Below are 24,293 nucleotides of genomic sequence, written 5' to 3'. Positions count from 1 at the left end.
TCCGTACACAATGTTCTGGTTGCAGATTTTTCCAGTATCTTGGTTTTTTCCCAAAAAAACATTTTTGCAAACCCTAAGATTCACAAAGCATCCTGTTATCTCCTTGTTTTCATTCATTCATTCATTCATTCATTTCATTTCATTTTTATATTGCCCATCTGGTTGCCAAAGCCACTCTGGGCAGTTTACAAAAACAATAATAAAACAATAACATAAAAAACAAATAATAACGATCGAACAAAATATAAAAGTTACTAAAACAAATTATACTAAGAAATAACATAATAAAAGCGTGGTGGAGAGCTGAATGTTAATTATTAGAAGCACTATTAGGATGTTTCAAGATCCAGGAAAGCCTGTCTAAATAACTACATTTTCAATTAACTTTTGAAGGTTCCCAATGAAGGGGCCAGGTGAATTTCAGGCGGGAGACTGTTCCATAGTTGCAAAGCGAATGCCGAGAAGGCCCAATTTCTGGTCGTCATTTTTTGGGCCTCTCTTGGGGTCAGGACTTTCAATCGCCTAGCCTGAGAAGATCTTACAGGATGGGCAGATCTAATTGGAAGGAGGCATTCTGCCAGATATTGAGGTCCTAAACCATTTAGGGCCTTATATGTTAACACCATCACCTTGAAGCTGGTACGGAAGCAAACAGGTAACCAGTGCAGGGTGGCCAGGGTGGGAGAAATACGTTGGTATCTCCTTACCCCACTCAACAATCTGGCCGCCAAGTTCTGGACCTGCTGGAGTCTCCGTAACAACCACAAGGGCAGCCCCACATAGAGAACATTATAGTAGTCTAATCTTGAGACTACCAGTGCATGAACCAGCGTGGTGAGGGACCCAGTGTCAAGGTACGGATGCAGCTGGGCAGTCCGCCTTAGATGGATATAGGCAGAACAGAGCACAGATGCTATCTGATGTTCCACTGACAGTGCTTGGTTCAAAAGTATGTCCAAGCTGCACAACTCATCCTTTGCAGAAAGAGTAGCACTCCCCCAAAGGAAAGGGAAATACCCAGACTGCAAACACTAGGGACACCCATCTGCAGGATTTCCGTCTTGCCCAGATTCAGCCCCAATCTATTATCCCACATCCACCCCAGCACAGCATCCATGCAGTGCTCAAAGGACAGGATGACATTCTCTGCAGAGGGATGTAAGGAGAGATAGAGCTGGGTGCCATCTGCATATTAGTGACACGAAGCTCCAAAACTCCTGATGATCACCTGCAGTGGCCTCATATAGATATTAAATAGCGTTGGGGAGATTATTGACTCCAGTGGGACTCCACAATTGAAAATCTACAGAGTGGACAGCATCATTTCCCCAAACTGTACTCTCCGAGGACAGTCCCCCAGGAAGGACCAGAGCCAGGCTAAAACCTGACCTCCAGTTCCCAACCCAGAGAGCCTGTTCAGGAGAATACCGTAGTCGACAGTGTCAAAGACTGCTGACAGGTCGAGGAGGACCAACAAGGATGTTTTGCCCTTATCGGCCTCCCTCAGAAGGTCATCTTGCAGGGCGATCAATGCCGGCTCCATGCCATGACGCAGCCTGAACCCGGACTGGAATGGATTGAGGGTGTTGGTTTCCTCCAGAGGTGCCTGAAGTTGGTCGGCCATCACTCTTTCCACTAACTTGATTATAAAAGGCATTGGTAACAGGTCAAAAGTTAATATCATCTGCTGCCAAATTGGGCTTTTTATGGATCAGTTTAATGAGTGTCTCCTTGAGGGAAAGGGGGACCCTGCCTTCAAGGAGAGACCCTTTGGTAATATTGCCCATTATGTTGTTAAAGGTCTGGCTGCTTTCAAGAGCCAGGCTGGGCATAAGTCTAGTGAAGAATTGGTGGCCCTGCAACGATCAAGCACTTTTATCAACCTCAACTAACATCATAGGCTGAAACTGTGTTAGAATCATCGGGCAAGATGGTGCAGTGGACATCTCGTCTCGATCTTCTGATAGAGAGAGCCAGGTCCCAGTGGATGGCCTGCACTTTTTGTTTAAAGAAGACTGCAAATTAGTCACAGGAGATACTACTGGGAGGCCTATCGCTGTGAGCAACCCCGGATAAATCATGTACAGTACGAGTTTGGCTTGATGGTCTCGGGCTTCGCTTATCTGGAAGGTGAAGTAAGATATTCTTGTAGCCTTCACTTTAGCTAAATAGAAGTTAGACGTGATTTTTGCAGCTTTTAAATTGGATACCATCGGGGCCTGTCTCCAGATGCTCTCTAGCCACCTCCTATTTTACTTCAACACTCCTACCTGCTGGTTATACCAAGCAGCTGGACAGGCTTGGCAATGGAGGGGGCATTTAGGAGTGATCGTGTCAGCTGCCCTAGTGGCAGTACCATGCCATCCATCCACCAGAGCTTCAACATGAGCGCCAGTTAGATCAGCCAGTATATCCCCCAAATTGCATCTTGGAAGCCAACAGGATCCAATAGCCTGCAGGGTTGGGACCATCTTAATAGGTCCCAGCTCCCCTCAGAAGGGGAGTGCCACTGAGAGGTTGCATTTTATCAGGTGGTGGTCTGACCATGACAAGGGGACTGATACCAAGTTGATCACCTTCAGATCACTCTCCCTGTCCAGTAGAGCACACCATGTCTAGTGTGTGACCTGCCAAGTGGGGTGCGTTAATGAATTGGGACATGTCCAAGGAAGGCATGGTTTCCAAGAACTCAAGAGCTGGACCTGTGGCCCCAGTCTCGGCCTCATCATTGAAGTCCCCCAGGACAAGGAGTCTGGAGGACCTCAGTGCCACTGCCAAGATGGTCTGCCAGCTCTAGAAAGGAAAGTACTGGATTGCAGGGAAACACAGTAGACCAGCACCATCCCAAATCCATCCCTGTTCCCCAACGACATATGGAGGGGCTCACGGCCCAGGATCCTCAAGGTAAAGAGCCTGACAACCTTTGAGGTGTTTTTATAGATGATGGCAGCTCCCCCGACCCGACGCTTTTTTGGTGCTGGATGGACTGGCCAGGTGGGCAAATTGATGAGAGGACTATGCCACCCTGCAGCCATCCAGGTCTCGGTAGTACAGGCCAGATCTGCCGCTTCATCTAAGTTCAAATCTTGAATTAGTTGGGCTTTGTTCAAGGCAGATCTGGCATTTAACAACATCAAGGATAGAGTGGACAGTTGGCTGAGCAAGTTACCTAGATTCTGGCTGCTGGCAACAGAGCTAGAACAAGGGACAGAACTGATTAATTCAGTTTTGGTTATATAGTACAAGCAGTCTGCTTGCTGTAGGTGGTCCTGTACACTCTTAAGACACTTTTCAAAGGTATATAATTAACCTCATTAAAATCTTCTGGCTTTATTTCCACACCAAGCCTGAGAACAGACTGTCTGATTTCAGAATCTTATAAATGAAGTTAGGACAGCTTCAGTGTCCAGGTGTACTTCGTGATATGTCTGACAAAAGTTGGAGCATTGTTCCTTTCCATTAGAACAGGAAAGTTACAAGGCTTTTTCATTAATGTAGGTTTCATATGTCCATGTTTGGATCTTGGCCCTTGTTACAGGATCAGTGTGCAATATCCTTCTTAAACAAATACAGTGGTGCCTCGCACAGCGAGGTTAATCCGTTCCGGATTAACCCTCGCTGTGTGAAAGCATTGTTGAACGGGGCAAGAAAACCAATTGGAACGCATTAAACAGTGTTTAATGCGTTCCAATTGGGCTGAATACTCACCGTTCAACGATGCTGGCAGCCATTTTCGCGCCCTCCCCTCGCTGAACGAGTGCGCGAAAACGCTGCGATCAGCTGTCCGGCGGGTCCAAAATGGCCGCCGGAACAGCCAAAAGGGCCGGGCGCAGCGTTTTCGCGCCCTTGGTAAGCGAGGGGAGGGCGCGAAAACGCTGCGCGCAGCCATTTCGGCTGTTCTGGCAGCGTTTTCGTGCCCTCCCCTCGCTTACCAAGGGCGCGAAAACGCTGCGCCCGGCCCTTTCGGCTATTCCGGCGACCATTTTGAAGCCGCAGAACAGCTGATTGGCGGGTCGCAAAGTGAAGGTCGGTAAGCGAACCGCTTACCGACCTTCGCTCTGTGAGTCTTGCCCTATCTAGGTGCCGTTTTGCGATTGCAAAAACGGCACTGTTGCGCGGATTCGTCGCTCTACAGAGCGACCGTTCTGCGAGGCACCACTGTACATGTCATCCAGTCATTTGTTTTGTCTGATGTATAGGTTTGACGTTGGTTTTGCAATACAGTATTCAGTGTCTTTGAAACTTCTTCAGAATGTGAATGGGATGTTTGGCTTAGGTTACATCTTGTTGAGCATCCCAGAAGCTGGATTTTGAGTGAAAATAGCAAGCTGCTAATGGATTGTGTTAAAAAAAATTGAACACAATAGCAATGGCTTCCGGCCCCCTCCTGAACCTTGAAATCTGATCTGGATTATAAAAGAGTAACAGAGTATTCCACAAGCAGATTCTGATTTTCTGGTGAACATATACTGTTGATGCAACCCAGTGATAATATATCTGTGAAATGAAAGTACATATGCCACAAATAACTGTTTGAAAAGCTAATATTTTGATGTAGAATATCAGAAACCTGATAGTTTAATAGTGGAGTCAGTGGTACTTGATTGTTTTGCACAGGTGTTGGATGAAGCTGATAGAATGCTGGACATGGGATTTGAGCCGCAAATAATGAAGATATTACTAGATGTACGTCCTGACAGGCAAACTGTCATGACGAGGTATGTATTCCTTTGCATGAGAATTCTTTCAGTTAAGCATTTACGGTAAAGGAAGTGTTTAATTTAATGAATATTACTTTAGAAACTGAATAAAAATTACTATTAAATAAATGGAATTAGTATGTACTGTTAGATCATTTTGGAATTCTGGCAACACTGAATTTTTGTACTTTCAAAGGGCCTACCATTAAAAATCTAGCTCAGTTTTTGCAAACTGAAGATAGTGGCTTCTTTGGTTGAATCAATCTATCTCTTTTTCTGCTGCTTTCCATCTCCCCCCTAATATTATTGTATTTTCTTTCTTTTCATCCAAAGTATGAAAAAAATGTCTCAGTTTAGACATTTTAGCTAATGGTAAGATTCCAGACTTGATTTGATCTAGAATCCATTTATTTGTTTCTTGTATTCATAAAGCTCCTCCAAACACTTAAGTTTTTTCAGTCAGCTTTCTTCACTGTAAGCTTGTTAGATAGTTCAGTGGTTTAGGTTTCTGGCTGCCGAGCCAGAGGTTTTGGGAGTTTGCTTTTACACGGCACCTCCTGAAAGTAGAGCCAGGCTATGTGGCCATGGGCAAGCTACTCAGTACCAGGATGCCCCCAATGAAAGGAATAGTAAACCAGTTCTGAGCATTCTCTACCTGGAAAACCCTGAAAAGAGTCACCATAAATCAGAATTGACTTGGTAGCACATGATTATTATTTATTCCTCACTGTCTACTTTTACGTCAATGTATAGTTATATAGGAACTTCCATTACTCCAGCAGTCTAATAAAATTGGGGGCCATGGTTCACTGTAGTAATGAGTAGGTTATAACATTGTAGTAATTGTTGAATAAACTATCTGTGTAAAGTAGAAAGGATAGTAAAATCTGAAGGGTGGTTTCTGTACCACAATCAGGAAGTAATATCAGGCAAAAACAAGAAAAATAAAAAGTCAAGAAAACAAAAATACTGTGGCATCTTGAAGATTAACTGCTATATTTTAATGTGAGCTTCCTACAGAAATCTCTTACATCTGAGGAAGCAGACTTGTTCATGAAAATACTCATTAAAATATAGCAGTTAGTTTTTAAGATGCCATAACATTTTCGTCTTCTTGATTTTTTTTCTTCTATCTGATATGCTCACACAGACTGACATGGCTACCTCTTCTCAGTCAGGAAGTAATGTGTTTTTTTCATACTGTCTTTTAAAATTAAAAATTAAATATTCAGTAGATGTTTTTAAATTCTTAATTCCTGCTAAAACTTAAAGGAATCACCTGTTGGGCCTTCCCCCCCCCCTTAATATTACTGTTGCTCTGTGAATAAGCTGGGATGTTTTGTTTTGTTTTTTTTACCCTATGGGAGAGATTACATTCCTGTATCATTGTCACTGCATAAGTTTTTTTCTAGAAGCAACTCCTTCTGTAAGTAAAAGCACTTTTTGCCTGTTATAAATTGTAGAATACAGTGGTGCCTCGCATAGCAATTGCTTCGTATAACGATGAAATCGCTTTGCGATGAAGATTTTGCGATCGTTTTTGCGATCGCTTTGCGATGTTCCCTATGGGGGAATTTCGCTTTGCGATGTTCGGTTCCTTGAGGAACCGATCATGGCAAAGCAATGCTTCTCCAACAGCTGATCGGCAGAAGGAGGGGCGAAGGGCCTGGCCCCGATCCCCGCGCGCAGCCAGAGAGTTGCAAAGGAGGAGGCGCCCGCCAGGGACCAGGATCAGGGCGGCAGCGCTGGACGGGGGGGCGGCGCACCAGAGACCCCCTCCTTGCCCCATCTGCGCCCCGCCAAGGAGACCGGGCATTGTGCGGGGCTGGCTGGCGGTGGAATTTCGCTTTGCCATGATCGGTTCCCTGCTTGGGAAACCGATCATGGCAAAGCAACGTTTCTCCAACAGCTGATCGGCGGAAGGAGGGGCGAAGGGCCTGGCCTCGATCCCCGCGCGCAGCCAGAGTGCAAAGGAGGAGGCACCCGCTGGGGACGGGGATCAGGGTGGCAGTGCTGGGGGGGCGCACCAGAGACCCCCTCCTCACCCCGTCTGCGCCCCACCAAGGAGACCGGGCATCATGCGGGGCTGGCTGGCGGTGGGTGGCGCGCCCCTTCCCACCCCGGGCTGCTGCCTGCCTCCGAGCCCTCCTCCCACTGCTAGCTGTCCAAGGCGGACAAACCCCGGAGGCTGCAGGCAGGAGGGGGGCGGAGGCAGAGGCTGGAGCCGAGCGCCGTGGGCAGCCGATGCCCTGTCTGCAGGCCAGCCCTGGAAAGGCTCGCTGGTTTTGGGAGCGCCAAGGACCGAGGAGAGCCCCAGGAGGGAGAGGCCCCACGCCCCGAGCAGTGTGTGTTTGCCCCGCGGCTGCCCAGGCAGTGGCCCGGACGCGTCCCGGCCCTCTGGCCCACCCGTCTGCACCCTGGGAGAGCCCTGCCAAGGAGGCCGGGCATCATCCAGGGCTGGCTGGCAGTGGCATTTCGCTTTGCCATGATCGGTTCCCTGCTTGGGGAACCAATCATCGCAAAGCAATGCTTTTTTAACAGCTGATCGCCAGTTTCAAAATGGCCGTCTGCTGTTTTTGGGGACAGATTCCTCGCTTAACAGGCAGCGAAACTGGCCACGCTATGGAGGATCTTCGCTGAATGGTGAGTTTGAAGCCCCTAGGAACGCATTAATCGCGTTTTAATGCGTTTCTATGGGCTTTTTATTTTCGCATTGCGACGTTTTCGTTTAGCAGCAATTTCGCTGGAATGAATTAACATCGCAATGCGAGGCACCACTGTAATTTGTATTAATTCCTTAGCTTCATTGATGATAATTTTCTAGTGAGAGGTTGAAATTGATCAAATTACTAATATTTGGCTTCATCTTTTAATCATTTTACTCATTGCCAAAACCTGTTCCTGCATTTGAGGGTTCACCAAACTCTTTAGTCATCTCAGGGCTCGATTCTTGGCATCCTTGTTCCCAGTTCCAAGAATTCCCAGTGTCCTGGGTTTTGTGATGTGCCATTCCCGGTGGGGTCTGCCATCTTGCGCTTCCTCCGCTCTCACAAGCTAGCTTTGCCCGTTCTTCTCTAATCTTTCTTCCCCACTCTTGGGCCTCTTTTTCTCCCTAGTATGAGTTTCTTTGGCTTCTCCTCTCTCCTTTTATGCTCTGCTTCCTCATGTTTGGTCCAGGGATTATTCATCCAATATCACTCCCATCCTGGGCAAGTATTTTTCTTTCCTTTTTCACTTCTACCTCACCTACTTCTGCCAATTCTCACTCTGACTGCTTTTTTTTTATATAGCTCTGCACCCCTACACCTCTCAGTTCCCACCTTTTCTTTGGACTCATCCACTTCTCCAACATCTCTTCCTTTTCAAGCAACTTGTCCTCCCCTACTGGAGCACTTCCTGCCTCACATAATGGTCTTGACCCATCCTTCTTTACTTCTTTTCCCTGTCTGTCAGTCTCTATCTCCTCTATCTCTCACAGTGTGGCCATAACCTTCCTTATTTTGGGGGCTTTTCCTTCTGTATTTCTAACCTGATCCCGTTCACCAGCAGTAGCACATGCTCAGCATAAGACCAAATCTCCATTTTCTGACATAATTGAACGTTTATAGCATGCAAGGCACAACAGGTTAGGCCACACAAAGCTATAAACAATGTTCTTGAAGAGCCAAAAAAACTGAATACAAACTATAGTAGCTGAAATCAGGAAGCAGGTGCTGTAATCCAGTTAGAAGTCACAAGGCACAGTTAGTTTCCTTGCTGCAGCACCCTTTGGAAGTACATTCTCTATTAGATGCCCAGAACTAGTTGAAAAGTTTGCAAGTTGAATCCAAATTTCCCATAAAAATGCATTGAAAATTAATTAATGCATTTTTATGGTGGGGGGGAGGGTCAGAAACTTTAAAAAACTTAAAAGAAAGTCACTTACCAGGTACTGTACACTGAGCCTTGCTCTTCACAGTGCCTTGGTAGACCCCAGAACAGCCAAAAAAGAGCCCTAAACAGCTAAAAGCCAGCAGACAGCCGGCAGCCATTTTGTGCTCTTCTCCATGCTCTTCTCTGCTCCTTTCCCCTCCCCTCTCCCCACCTAACAGCTGATCGGCGCTGGTCTGAAAGGCTTTGCAGACAGCTTTTAAAGCAAGTACCCCTATGCACATTTCTACAGAAGCAGGTTTCAACTCAAACGCAGTACCTTTTCCCCTAAGCACAATTTAACCCAAAACAAGCAGCTTTTAAAGTAAAACAAGCAGATTTTTGAGACAAGCATGCACGTTTCTACAGAAGCAGGTTTCGACTCAAACGAGCACCTTTTCCCCCAAGCACAGTTTAACCCCAAACAAACAGCTTTTAAAGCAAAACAAGCAGATTTTTAAGACAAGCATGCACGTTTCTACACAAGCAGATTTCAACTCAAATGGAGCACCTTTTCACCCAAGCATTAACCCCAAACAAACAGCTTTTAAACTACATTTTACATTTTAAAACGACAATACCAGGCAGTCCCAGGTCTCTCTCCCAGCTCTCTAACTGCTTGGACTAGCAAGGAAGCAGACAAGCAGCCTCTTCACTAACTGAAAGTTTGAATTTCCCAGCTTTCCCTGACTTCCCCGCATATTAGGTATGCTAATATCTGTGCACTGGAGGATTGTGGGAGGAATATCCAGCCCCTGATGGGGGGGTCCTGTGGGGCACCCCAAAACACTGAGAGCTCTCCTGGCCTCTTTCGGGACTGGGGCTGAGCAGCCCTGTTCTGATGAGGAGGTGCAGCCGGGGGTCACCATGCCTTTGGGGGACAGGGCACAGAAAGGGGGCAGGAGTTGGAGGGGCCATTCCAACTCCTACCTGGCAGGGAAGATACCATTATTGTAAATGTGGTTTTCCCAGGGTAAGGCTCATCTATTGCACTTTGGATGTGCTGACCCCTGTAATTTTCCCAAATGTGGGGAAATCAACTGCCTAAGTGGGGGACTACGTTTGAGGTTTCCCCTGGTCTTTCTAGAATTAATCTTTCCCCTTTGGTCCTTGGCTGTTTTCACTGTCTGCTGCCATAGGCCTGTTAGCCTTGCTGATTTTCCAGGTGGGCTGCAGGAAGCAGATCCTGGGAAGCCAGCAATGCAGAATGGTGAGGTCCAAACAACAAGCAGTCTCTGGTGCCAGTTCAGAGGCCTTCCAGCATGGCAGTGGGAGGCTTCTGGGTGGTGGCTGAACCCTTTTTAACTGTATTCGCTCCATAAGATGCACATGCTTCCCCCCCCCCCACTATTTGGGGGGGAGTGCGTCTTATGGAGCGAAAAATACGGTATCTTATTCAAATTCTACCTCTTTATTTTTAATCAATCAGTCAATGTTCCCTTGTGAAAATCATTATAAAACACACAGACCCGGAACCGGCTTCCTCACAAAGCACCCTACACCCAGTTCTATAGTAGTAGAATCCAGTCAGTCCAGAGCTTAAAACAAATCCTCCGTTGCTCCCACCAACAGGGAGAGAAGAAAGTTCGACATACTCAGCAGACGAATTTACTCTCTCACATCATTCAAACTAAGAGTCACAAATTATCAAGCGGTAATGGGAGCTTACCAACAACAGTTGTGGAATAAGATCCTCCCTATACCAGAATCAGCTCCCAAATCAATGAAATCAGAAGCCATCAACATTCATACAGAGGCTACTACACTGGTGAAACAGCAAAGGATTGTGGCCCATCACACCACAGATGTGGCATTGAAATCGCTAGCCACTTCCATTGCTCTACGACACCATGCATGGCTTAGGTTTACTGGCCTCTCCGATGATGCCAAATCAAGAATAGAGGATTTACCATTTGATGGAATTGGACTGTTTAATCAGAAAACTGACGAAGTCATGGAAAATCTTCACAAGATGCACAAAACAGCCCAATCTTATTCTCTTCAACAAACATTCAAGTACCAACATCCTCAGTGCCGACAACCTTCCTATCAACAATCTTTTCAACACCAATCATATCAACGATTCCAACCGTATCGACAATATAAACCACAATAATCAGACAAGACATTTCAGGGCCCTTCACCTCCAGTGTTGTCCTCCTTTCGGAATCAACAGCAACAGCAATGACACTCGCCCTTTTGTCGACCTCAGAAAAAGGGTAAGCAATACTTATAAGTTCCAGTTACCACTATACTATTCTCGCACTCGATTTTGGACAAGATTAAACTGGTTTTTTCATACATGGCAAGCTATAACTTAACGACCAGTGGGTCCTCTCCATTATCAAATATGGTTGTTTTATAGAGTTTAAATCCCACCCACTGTTTGGAAGAGTCAAAAATACTCCATATTCTACAGCTCTGCAAGAAGTCTCTCTGATTCTTCAGAAACAAGTTATAATCCCAGTTCCTTCATCTGACTTGCATGTCTTGCATGATGTTTTTAATTCAAGATACTTACTTTACAGTTCCCAAAAAAGACAGAGGACTCCGTCCCATTCTTGATCTCAAGCACCTCAACAAATTTATTCAACCCCATCAATTCGGAATGCTGACGCTGGACACTATCATTCCTTTACTTTCATGGGGAGACTGGTTCGTCATGATCGACCTTCTAGATGCCTATTTCCACATTTCGATTCATCTGTGTCATCACAAATTTCTTTGGTTCCAGTTCAACAACATGACATACCAATTCTGCGCCCTTCCTTTCGGTGTCTCCACAACACCGAGGACTTTCTTGCACCTATGCAGAGGAAACCCTGAAATGTTCTAAAACTCTATATCTTTAAGACCTTCTCCTTCCACAATCTCCACAGCACATGATCAGACACACCCTAATAGCTCTCTCTCAGTTCCCTCTCATCTGTTGAAAGTAGAGATGGGGACAAACTGCCAAAATGGCAGTTCGACTTGGCTCATGGGTGGTAGACAAACCACAAATTTCCTCCCCCCCCCCCACAAATCGGTCAATTCATTGGGTCTTTTTTTCACTGGGCCCCCTACTCACTGCCACACCACTTCCTTACCTTGTCCTGCTACCTCCTCCTGCTCCTCTGCCGCCACCACCAGAACGGAATCTAGGCTGCCAGAATGGCAGTCCCCATTCCAGCAGCCTAGATTCTGTTCCATAGCAAACAGCAGCTGGGGGGAGATTCCCTTCAGTCAGGCTTCCTTTGTCTGCCTATGCCTGTGCAGATCAGCTGATCCACACAGATGTAGGCAGAGAGATGAATGGACAAATATAAAAGGTGTATATTCGTCCCTTCGTAGTCATGGGGGTCTCCATATCTCATGAATGGGAAGGGACAAAAACCAAATGAATCAGCAATATTCAACAAATATCATGATTTATTTTTATATTTCTCCCCATGTCTAGTAGAAAGTAGCAGCCAGAGAGCTCTTAATGCTATTTTCTCCCTTCAAATCGCTTCATATAGCCAAATTACCTAGTTTTCAGTCTTACCTTATTCTTTATTTCTCTTCATCTTGTCTTTAAGATTGTCACCATCTTAAAAAGCAAGATCATTATCCATTTTTGAGCCCTCGTGGCCTTGCTAAAAAAGTGTGCTATCTGTAGAGGAAAATTCCCTACTGAGGGTGCAATTGCATTGACAAATCGTGCAGGAAATGCTCTGGGATTGGATTAGACTAATTTCAATTTTTTTCCTATTGACTACATAATGTAAAAATCAGTGTAAAACAGACCAGAGTTCCTCCCCCTCATCATCCATAGTTTTTCCCTCCGTCACTGAGGCTTCTGCTGCAAAGACTGGGTGTAGTTGTCTGCATTGCCCCAAAATCTTACAGTTTTCACATGCTGAGTGTGTATCATGTAGTGGCTGAAGTCCAGTAGTAAGCTGCAACTAGAGTAGACTCATTGGAGGAATTGACCCACCAGGCCCTTACTGATTCAGTGGATCTATTCTAGTTGCCTTCCCTATTGACTCAAATCCAATAGTAAGTTGCAATTGTGAAGACTACCTTAGAAAAATTAGAAATAGTGACAAGAACTATTCTGATACAGTTATTAGAATATTGGACAAAGGAAGAAAGAATTATATCTATATCTGCAGTCAAGAATTAAGCTTATTGGGAGACCTTAGACTTGTAAACAGTACTCAGCATTATATTTTAAGGGTAAAATAGGATGGGAAAGTAGAATTCTATATATGGTCTTTAGTTCCTTGGAGATAAAATTGAAAAAAAGCCAAAATAAGGTATAACTGTTAAAAACAGTTTAAATTGTGAGATGGGCTAAATGAGCACATACGTAATAATCAACAAAATTAATATTCATCCTATGGTTTTTGAATGGCAAATAGGAAATTTTATTTTTGAATAAAATTTTACTATGTATTCTTGAAGGCTTTATTAATAAAATTTGGCAATTGGTTTGATAGTATTTGGGATAGATAAACCAAGAAAATCATCCTGTGGGGTTCGAATGCCTTCAAAATGATTTCACTATTTGTTCCCACCAGTGCAACATGGCCAGATGGTGTTCGTCGTCTTGCAAGATCCTATTTGAAAGATCCTATGATTGTATATGTTGGTACTCTGGATTTAGCGGTGAGTTGTTTTTGCTGTTTCAAGATGTGTGGTTTTTATGAGTTTGGTTTGGAATAATGAGGCAGCTTAGCCTGGACAATATCTAGTTTTGATTTGTATTTGCAGCTAGGCTTTATTTGTTAAAGCACAACAACTCAGAATAATCTTTTAATTGGTTAAAACAGGTTAAAATGAATATGGTAAAATGAACATCTCAAAGTAAAGGGTAGTAGGAGTATAGAAATTTGTCTTTCTGTACCACACCGTTGCTCCATCTAGCCCTGTATAGTCAACACCTGACTGGCAGTGGGCCTACAGGGTAAATTCTTTTCATACCCTACTTTGAGGCCCCTGGTATTCCCTAGAGGCTTGCCATCCATGTACTAACCAGACTGAATCCACCCTTGTTTCCAGAATCAGTCAAAACAAAGTTTATTTTCTCTTCAGTAGGTTGCATGGGGTTTGAATGGGAAGACTGTCATAATTGTTGTCAGTGGCAAAGTTGTTGAACAGGTTTTTTTTTTTTTTAAAAAAACAGTTTTTAATGTTGTCAAAGAAATGCCAAAGTGGAAAGTCTGCAGCCTTTTTTGTCCCAAACAGGACAATAATTCTCCCTACTTTTTTCTATGCCCTGTGAGAGGTAACATACCTCTTCCTGCCTATTAGATGAGTGTATGTTCTGGACCCATTGTACTCATAGAAGTAGTAGATGTTATGGGCATGACTAGATGGAGAAAGTTGGAGCAATTCAGTTCATATTTAAAAGGCTGTTATCTTTGGTGTGACTTTTTTTATCTGACACTTGAGCGATTCTTCCATTCATGCAAGAGGGTTACCTGTGAGAAGGGACTTCAGACTAGAGATGGCCATGAACCATGGTTCAGCATAGGTGTTCCCTGGGCACCACACACTTCACTCCCCTGCCTCCTCTGCATCATTGTCTATTCATTGACAGTGCTGCAGGCTTCCCTCCTCATCTGAGTGGGTGGCCACTGGAAAAGGGATGTGTGCACTGCTGCCGGTAGTGGGCATTCACATGGAGGAGGTAGGGGAGGAAAGTACATTGCTGACAGTGATGGACAGTCACATGGAGGAGGCGGAGGAGGGGAGCATTTGACACCCACTGATCATCTGTGCAAGAACCGGGCCAAACCACGGTTCATGCCCATCTCTACTTCAGACTGCTCAGCTTTCTCCCTCTTCAAATTATAGACACTCCTCTTCTCATCTTTTGTTGCTCCTGTTGTTCTGCAGACCACAATGACTTCCCTTTTTTGTTTAATTTTCCTCCCAATGAGTCAGTCCTGCATCAGATATCAAAGGGCGCCTCCAGTTATCTAGAATAGTGTTATATCAGATAGAGAAATGTTTTCATAAAAGGCAGAGAAGATGAAAAAAGAGGAGGGGATTTCCCTGTCATCCCTTTTGATGTTACAACCCACTGCATATATCAGAGGATTGTCACAATAGAGAATGTTGCTTACAGCTATACAGTATTTGGGAGCAGATTAACCAAGTGCACAGCTTCTAAATGGGATAATCAAGAGCGATCCCAGTCATACTAAATATACGGCAGCCATAGCTCTTTTCAAAAAGGGAGCAGGATGGCTTGCAAAAGGAGCAGAATAGATCACTATTACTGAAAACACATGTGGTCACCAGAAAATTTGGTGAACCAAACCACTCGGAAAGTGAGCCAAATAGTGAGCTATATGCCCATCTGATCACACTTTATGTCAGTTTAAAACTTGGTTTTCTGATATGTGGTTTGCAGCATTCTTATAGAAACAAAGTATCTGATTTTATGAAACTGGCAAAAAATATTTTTTAATTATATGTGATCTTAAGAACTGTACAGCAACATGCACTAATGTAAGTGGAATTTATTTCCAAGTAAACATGCTGAGGTTTTGGAATTTTCTTCTGTTGTTGATAACAATTTCTAGTTGAAACAAATGTTCAAAGCTGGTATACAGAATATTTAAGGAATTTGAAAAAAGTTTGGATTCTTTATGCCTAGACTCAGGAGTATATGACCCTGTGGATCCAAGCACTATGTCTAGGATTGCAGCTCAGTCTCCCTCTCTGTGCCATAACAAAAACCACACTGCACATGTTTATTTAAAGTGGATAAAATGATGGGTATAGCTTTATTAATTATAGCAACAAAGTAACTTGGCACAACATCCAAGCATTGGGCAACACATTTGCCCGCCAGTATGATCCTCCCACCAATCCACAGCTAAGTAACCAAGGTCTCCTTAGGTGCAAGATCACTGAAAGGACCCCCTGCTATCTATTGTGAAGACCAAAGTATCACACCTAAGTTGAGCAGATCAAATTGCACTTCTGCTTCAATATATCAGAAAAAAGGATGGGTGTCTGGATGAGGTCCAAGCTAGAGAGGGCCAGGGAGCTGTATATATACTCCCTGTATAAGATATCCTAACTTTATTTCAAGTTTCCATTCATTAAACTTGGTTTTGCAGGCAGTAAATACAGTTGAGCAAAAGGTGGTTGTTATTCCAGAAGAAGAAAAACGAAGTTTCACACGTTATTTTATTGACACTATGAAGTCTCAAGATAAGGTCATCATTTTTGTGGGCAAGAAAATTACGTATGTAGAAGAAATCTACAAACATCATACTTACCTCTGTTCATGCCTTAATCATTATTATGTGTCATAGGTTGATTTTGTTTTGTGATAATCCTTTCTAGGGTGTTCTAGGTACAGAGTAGGGGTTTACTATTCCCTTTTTCTGGGAGTGCTCTGGGACTGTAGTTTGTCCAGTGCTACACAGCCTGCCTCTTCTATTGGGAGGCATGGTGGAGAATCAGACTCCTGATCTCTGACTCTATATATGGGTATCCATATGCCTTAATTATACTGAGACAGGCCACTGATTCATCTTATGTATACTAATATTGCCTGCTCTAACAATGGCTTTCCAGTAGATGCTTTTTCTCCCTATCATCTTTTGCCTGCCCATTTAAGTGCAGATGCTTCTCTCCCACCAACTTGTATTCATGTTGTCTAGGTACACAATAAAGCTAGGTATTTCCTAATGTAAAGCTATTTTTGGATGAAGTAAAGGAAGATGTCCTTGGATGAGTTGTTCATACTACTTTCTTCAATAGGCAGGAATATGTAAATAGGACTTTAAATGCATTCCCTAAAAGTTTTTAACTTTTCCTGGTGGCACAGTGGTTAAACTGCTATACTGCAGCCAGAACTGTGCTCACGACCTGGGGTTCAATCCCAGGTAGCCGGTCCAAGTTTGACTCAGCCTTCTATCCTTCCGAGGTTGGTAAAATGAGTACCCAGCTCACTGGGGGGGAGGGCAATGTGTAGCCTGCATAATTAATTTGTAAACCACCCAGAGAGTGCTTGAAGCACTATGGGCCGGTATATAAGCAGCATGCTTTGCTTTGCTTTTTTTGCTAATTAGTGCAGATGACATGTCAAGCGAATTCAGTCTCCAGGGAATTCCAGTTCAGTCCTTACATGGCAACAGAGAACAGTGTGATCGTGAACAAGCACTGGAAGATTTTAAGAAAGGTAAACGTGGAATTTATCATGATTATTTGTAACATAAATAACACTAAGAATGGTTTCTTAAACTATTCTTAATATATTTGAGGGAGAAGGTACTACTCAGCTGTGAATAAAGTTTCAGTGTTAAAAAAAGTGTATTAAGACTCACTCAATATATAAGAAGTCATTGAAAGCGTATAAGTTCTGAGATGCCATTGTTACAATCTGTGAAGCATAATTATCATGAGCCTTTTTCCCCTGACCATCTTGAAATATCTTGTAGAAGAATATTCTAGTATTCTGATTGTTAAGCTGGTTTTATGAGAAGATTCTGAATAACTTCTGACAGGATATTGAATGCTTTAATGTTGTTAATGATTACAGTGTTAATTTTTTTGTTATTGTACATTATAAAGCTATTTCCTAATGTAAGGCTATTTTTGGATGCAGTAAAGGAAGGTGTTACTGCAAAAAATGAAGAAGCAGGTTGCTTTCAAAATAATTATCTGTCTATCTTTATGCACATACAATACGTTCCACAAAATAAAAGTAGCACACTTATCTAAAATAAGAGGTTTTGTGGCTTCCTAAGGATTATGATGTTTCATTTAACATAAACTTTCATGGACCACAGCTCACTTTATCAGATGCATGGTGGGTTACAATCCATGAAATCTTTCATCAGATAAAACTTGCTAGTACTGCGATGTAGTGCATGCACTAATGGGGTGGTATATAAAGCAAGTAAATAAAATAAATGTGTTTGCCCTAAACATTTCTCTAAGTTCAAAACTCTGCATCCAGGTATATGTTGTTTTTTCAGTTTACTCGTTGCTGTGTTTGTTTTAGGCAGAGTTCGTATTCTGATAGCAACTGACTTAGCCTCCCGTGGGCTTGATGTGGAGGATATCACTCATGTTTTTAATTTTGACTTCCCTCGCAACATTGAAGAGTATGTTCATAGAATAGGTCGTACTGGACGAGCAGGGTAAGATGAATATTAATATAGTGAATTGGAACTCTGAATTATCTCTGTAATTATGGTTTGGCAGAGTATTTCTCTATGCTGTCTCCAGGTCATTTTACCAGGGCAGTGTCAGAAAGAAGCGTGCATTGGCTGAAATCCTGTTGCTTAGCATAGTAAGTCACACTAGAATAGACCCATTTAGATTTGATGAATCAACTCCTCCATAAGTTTTATTGATTCAAATAGGGCTACTCTAGTAAGTCACAACTAGAATAGGCCCATTTGAATCCACGGAATTTGTGGAGGGGTTGCTTCACCAAATCTCTATTGATTCAGTGGACCTACCTAGTGCAGCTTACTATGTTAAATGACAAAATTTCAGCCATTAGTTGTTGAGAAGACATCTAAATGTATTGATTAGATAACCATCCACCTAGCCGAGATGCAAGTTGAAATTATATTTGAGAGATAAAAAGTAGTCTTCATCTTCTCTAATGCAAAGTCAGTACCTCATAAACTGTTTTTATTCAGCCTGATAACTGATCTTGTTTGAGTGCTAATTTTGTCTGAGCGGTCTAGCTGTTTAAAGAATCCAAGACATCAATGTTTGTTAGAGCCAACCCATAAACCCATAGACCAGATGGGCGGGATATAAATAAATAAATAAATAAATAAATAAATAAATAAATAAATAAATAAATAAATAAATAAATAAATAAATGTGTTAGCAGTGAATATAATTTCAGTTTTGCTTATAAACACTGCATACAGTACTTAAGATTTCGATCAACAACAAAACTTTTAACAAAGTCCTCTATCAAACACTCTTAAGTAAACTTAGTCATGAAATTACAATTCCTCATGTACTGGTGGACTCTGAATAGGCAGTGACAAAAAACATATCTTAGTCATAGTGGAGAACACTACAAAAATGTCATTGTACAGTGTTAAAGTTCATGTTAGAGAGTTTTAGGAAAGATACTGAAATTGAAATGGCCAGTACAGTGGTACCTCGACTTACGAATGTCCCTACTTACAAACATTTTGACTTGTGAACAGCTCCGGTTGCAACTTTTTGCTTCGACATGCAAACGTAGCTTCCAGTTATGAACAGAAACAGGCCGTGGAAAAAGGCAGGCAATTCGAGTTACAGACACTGTTCCAATAAGGATTAAGTTTGTAAGTCAAGGTACCACTGTATTGCAATCTCTTCATATAAATCTTTTGTCCATTTGAAATAGTGTATAGTTGTCTTCACCTTGTGAAGTACAATTCTATAGTAAATGTCAATTTAGAAATAGACTTTATAGTAGGATTTACTGTCAGGTGAGAATATATGAGATTGCAACCTTAAAAGTGAAAGAGGTGTTTGAAATGTCAGAAAAAAACTCTTAAAATGTTGAAAAACTTCTCTTAGGAGAGATTAATTTAGGGCTTTTTAGTTTTCAGTCATTTAAATGGGATATCATTCAAGTTATCTCTCAGTGTCTGGGGACATTTTTGCTTTCTTTCAAACCTTAGAACTCCTAACTCCCAAGACTGTGTGTGTGTGCGTGTGTGCGTGTGTTTTGCGTTGTGTTGTGTGGAATGGCATTTCACACTGCAGAAGCCTCCATAATTTGCCATTTAAACATAATTTTGCCCCCATGTACTTATTTTAACACTGTAAAAACCTCTTTTAGAAACAGAAAGTGATTGTCTGGAAATGACCAACCTGTAAAAAAATTGTCTAAATTGAAACGAAGTATAGTGAGCCTTCAAAGGGGACCTAAAAGTACTGGAACTTGACTGCTTTCCTTTTGCTACAGACGCACAGGGGAAGCTCTAACCCTTGTGACTAGGAATGATTGGAGGATTGCGTCTGAACTGATTGACATTCTGGAAAGAGGAAACCAGGTAATCTTATCAAAGTCATCAAGCTAGGTTGAAGCAGGAACAATAACATCACCATAGACTCAAGTAAAGCTGAGTTTCTTTAAAAAAAAAAACACAAAATATAATAGTTTGCCCGACTGTTACATGAATCAGTAATGTCAACAAGACATTTATAATTAATATACTTTAGGGCAGTGGTTCTCAAACTTGGGTCCCCAGATGTTCTTGGACTGCACCCCCCAGTCTACCAAATGGTAAAGGCTTTTGAAAATTGCACTCAAAGAACATCTAGGAACCCCAGTTTGAGAACTACTGCTTTAGGGGACTTGTTATATGAGCAAAGTGAGATATGAGATTAATTAAGAAGCTTTCAGTTGACAAAGCTGGTACTACAGTGTGGCATGCAAAATGGCTAGTAGCATTACTTAACGGGATAAGCTAAATGATGAAGAGTTCTACTATTGAACAATATCTAAGTTTGGAATGCAAAAGTTTAAAAATGCTAAGTGTTATCATTTTTATTTATCCTGTACATTGCTTAATTTTGAAAGCTGAAGTTCCCATGTTTCTCTTAAGTAGAGATGGGCAACGTGTGGCCCCTGAAGCTGTGGCCACTGAAATTAGCAGTGCTGCTAGAAACATGTCACAGTGTGAGACAAACAAACAAAAAATCTTTCTTCCTTCAAGAAGTGAGATATTCAACAGAAGGAATTTGCAGTTTTCTGTGGTATGGCAGGGCACTCTGGCATCTTTCTGCACCATAAAGAGTGGTTGTAGATGCTACTGAATTTTTGGTACAGATCTTGGGAAGGGTTTCAATGCGGCCTATCATCAGTGCATAGTTCAGTGAATGCTTAAATGACGGCAAGGAGCACATAGACCTCTTGGATATTGTTGCAACTCCCATAAGCCCTAGCCAGCATAACCCGTGATTATGGGATTTGCCAATATCTCAACATTCCCCATTCCTAAAATACGTTACAGAGAAGCTAGTTTTTCTCATCCTTTGCATCTACAGATATGTTGGACTTTAATTTTCCAGAATGCTTCTGCTGGTGTAAATCTGCAGAGTTTTGTCCCAGTCCAGCAGTCCAGTTGAATCACACATACAAAGATAGCTTCTTCCAACACCAAATATATTTATAATATATACAGAAGTTTTAGCAGTACAAACGTGCAGTTAAGTTTGTAAGTCTCAAAGTTAAGAAGTGCAAAGTTACCAAGATTCCTTAGTTCCAGCTGGGGAAGGTCCAGCAGAGTTCAGATGTGAAGACAAAGAACTAGCAAAGCTATTTCATCTTTCCCTTAAATAGATTTTTTAAAAGAAAGACAAAAAAGTGGGAAAATACAGAAGATAACATCATTTAGAGATCTCCTGTAAATTCCATGAATGAAAGAAGTACCTGGAACAAGTAGACAGATGTTGACAGGGATTCTTACTAGACATGGGGACAAAAAAAGAGAGAGAGATCGCAACATTCATAAGAAATCACTGATTCGTTAAATATTCATCCCTTCATATTCATCAGTTCCAGAGACCATGACAAGTACAAAGGGATGAATATTTCCCTATTTTTATTCATCCCCCATAGGGGGGATGGGAAAAGAATGGGAAAGTCATCCTATGGCTTTCCCATTCTGCGAGGGGGGGGTTAGACAGCCTCTGGCTGTCTAACCCCCCCTCCACGAATTGACAAATAAATTCTTTGTTCATGGGGGGAGCTTTGTGCATCATGATTCGTCAACTTTGACGGATCACAAAGTAGGACAAATCGCCAACATGGCAATTTGCCCCCATCTCTTAATTCTTACCCTTGTTCACCAGCTAACTCAGAGAAACTTGTGGCCTCCAGACCAGTCAGTGGTTGGAGATGAAATCTTTTAGATTTTTTTTAAGGTACTTTAAAATGTTTTACTTTTTACTTAGATGAAATGTTAATACAGTACAACCCCTGTATCTGCAGGGGATCAGTTCCACAGTTTACTGTGGATACCTGAAACCACGGATATAGAACCCCTGTGTATATAAAACATGCAAGGAGGCAGGACAAAGGCCATAAAGGGTGCCTCTTGTATGGTGTACATAGGCTGCGGAAAGTGAAACAGCTGGAAAGTGAAACCACAGATACTGCTCCTGCATATACAGGGATTCCTTCCATAATACGTTAAAAAAATAAATGTTAATTGGATGAAGTATATGACATGAAAGTCAATGCCTTTACCTCCTTTTATCAGGTAGTTCCTGAAGAACTGATTTCAATGGCTGAAAGATACAAGCAATTTCAGTTGAAAAAAGAAATGGAAAGGGATATGGGAAAGCCTCATGGGAAATCACGGAAAGGGTTTTAATCCAGTTGGGAGTATATGAACACAGTAAGTGCCTGTGGAAACATTCATAATAATTTTAGTGGAAAACTACTTAAAAGTCATCAAGTGATAATGATGAGGATCAAGATATCAGACACAGATTTACTACAACTATACTGAAGATCTGGATCTGGTCACTGGAAGATTGATTTAACTGGGAATCTTATTTGCATTGCTATTCAATTCGTTTGAAAATAACCTTTATGTGATATCATGGCATGCACTGAACTATACTGATTATGTTTTCACACTTTCAGGGAGAATTTGTACAGAAAGCAGAAGTTTTGAGTGCTTTTATGTACCAACATGGAGTTCTGAAATAATGGCAGTTAGGCTGCCTTGTAATATTGTCACTTTTCTAGTTGCTAGATAATATTTAGATGCAATACTCTAGCAAGTATATTTTGTCAGGTTTCACATTTTGATCCTTTTTTCAGCAAAGAAGGTTGACACTTTCATCAATACTACAGCGTGTTAATTTTTGTTTTATAGTTTGTGATTTGGTTAGATAAAATAACTATTCATACAATAATTTTCAGAACAACATTCAGAAAAGTTAAAAAGAAATACTTATGAGGCAAGGATCCCTTCCTGTTCGTTTTAATTTGGGGAAAAACTTATTGTTTAGAAACATGTGGTACATTGCTTAATTGGTATCTATGCAGTTTCTGTAACTTGCCATAGCTAATTGATGAGTGGTACATGATTATACAGTAAGATGTATGACCAGCTACATGACTGAGACATTCTCCAATTCCTTGTCAATTAACCATCAAAATTTATGCAGATCTGATTTAAACATGGATAGTAATCTGGCCAGTATTCTTGCTTCTGATCATTTGCACATTAAGTGAATGTTAAAAGAATAAAAGAGTTGTTTCACTGATTTATAGCTGCTGCATATTTTACTTGCTAAATAAAAGCTCTTATTTTCACTCATAACGTTGCTTGATTTTCATATGTGTTGCTTGAAGAGGAGTCTTCAAATTAGGGTTTCTGTTTCCCTTACATATGGTAACTATGCTTGGTACTATGAGCCTCAGAAATATTGAGCTGGCAGAAACATCTGTGATTTTGATGATATATTGCAAGTACTACCACAGAGTGGTTGTCAGTGGCATTGGGAACAATCCCAAAAAACTCTTTGCACATGGGAAAAATTATTTGATAACATTAGCTGGATCAAACTTTTGGCTACACCTTTATATTTACAAGCATTGTGTAAAGCTAGGTAAGAACCTGCTTGCCCTTGTCCAGTTAGTTGCACTCATCAGGGAAAGTAGCCTGGTACGTATGTGTCCAAACACACACTCCCTTAATGCCAATACACAAGTGCGTACTTTTAATGGCTTGTTCATGAGGGTTGTCCAAACAGACCTGTATAATTGTACTCACTGTCTAAAATTATTAAGTAATTGTCATGTATGCTTTCTTTATGCCTGCCTGTCGGTCCTCTCCATCCATGTAATAACTTCTTTGTGCAAAAGACAGGAAAACTTGTGACAAAATTAAATGCTCCAGGTGGAAGTCTTCCTTGGCATGAAAAAAATCCTTGCACATTGAACAACAGCCAGCCTGGGTGACCCTGATGGTTAGCGAGGGTACGTTGTGCTGCTTTCTCACCTGAAAATGACAGGCTACATGGGAGCAGGCCTTGTATAGGCCTGTACCAAGTCCTAATCTTTGGACCAGTCCAGGTCTACAGGTTTCAGCTCCCAACAGCACACATGAGTTTTCCCCTCTCTGATAGCCAGCTACTCCCACCCTATTATTTTTCATACTGGATCAGCAATGTTATCCACAAGCTTGCATGCCATCATGCCTGTGCAGGCAACCCCTTCTTAGCTCAGACCACATTGCCATCCCACGAAGCTTGACATTGTTCTGTTCATCCTACTGCTACCTTGGCTTACGTACATGATAACAGTAGTCACCAGCTGCAGTTTTTAAGAAAGCCTCTCAGCTCAACCAGAAAACATAAGAATCCTAAAGATGTAAACACCATGGCCTGGAAGTTAGTGTGTAACTTCATAGCACACCTACACACTAGATGAGAAACTGATTGAGGCAGTAGCTATAGTTATGTTAGTGCTTTCAGATGCTGCACTAAGGTTACCAGCTGAACTGAAAAGCAAAAGCTGTTATACAAATAACTAACTATCCAGAGGCTTCTGGTCTTCCTGCCCTTTGGAAGAAAAATACACCTCTAGGAAATCAAACCATGTCCCATTCCCCTGCATTGTTTCAACCAACTTCCCACATCTTTACAATAAACCACCACAGAATACATTTGTTATGAGCTGTCAAGTCCGTACTGACTTATAATGAC

At 42.0% G+C, this 24,293-nt stretch overlaps 1 protein-coding gene and 1 pseudogene across 3 annotated transcripts in view; both read left to right on the top strand.

Annotated features, from left to right (window-relative positions):
• DDX43 (DEAD-box helicase 43) overlaps window positions 1-22,899 on the top strand; it is a 45,403-nt gene extending 22,504 nt beyond the window's left edge. For 2 of the 3 annotated variants that reach the window (XM_020785886.3, XM_072999680.2), the window contains exons 10-16: window positions 4,618-4,718; window positions 13,154-13,241; window positions 15,710-15,837; window positions 16,670-16,779; window positions 17,605-17,743; window positions 19,531-19,618; window positions 21,833-22,899. In XM_020785886.3, the coding sequence (XP_020641545.3) occupies window positions 4,618-4,718; window positions 13,154-13,241; window positions 15,710-15,837; window positions 16,670-16,779; window positions 17,605-17,743; window positions 19,531-19,618; window positions 21,833-21,946 (768 nt within the window). In that variant the 3' untranslated portion in view covers window positions 21,947-22,899. Of the gene's footprint in view, window positions 1-4,617; window positions 4,719-13,153; window positions 13,242-15,709; window positions 15,838-16,669; window positions 16,780-17,604; window positions 17,744-19,404; window positions 19,619-21,832 lie in introns of those variants that run through there. The other variant, XM_072999679.2, reaches the window with a different exon arrangement.
• On the top strand, window positions 9,532-9,686 carry LOC140703408 (U1 spliceosomal RNA; annotated as a pseudogene).
• Window positions 22,900-24,293: the final 1,394 nt, after the last annotated feature.

The sequence above is a fragment of the Pogona vitticeps genome, chromosome 1 (assembly GCF_051106095.1).
Source record: "Pogona vitticeps strain Pit_001003342236 chromosome 1, PviZW2.1, whole genome shotgun sequence".
Lineage (NCBI taxonomy): Eukaryota > Metazoa > Chordata > Lepidosauria > Squamata > Agamidae > Pogona > Pogona vitticeps.
The sequence above is the reverse complement of the archived record's forward strand: the minus strand, read 5'-3'. Positions and strand labels throughout refer to the sequence as shown.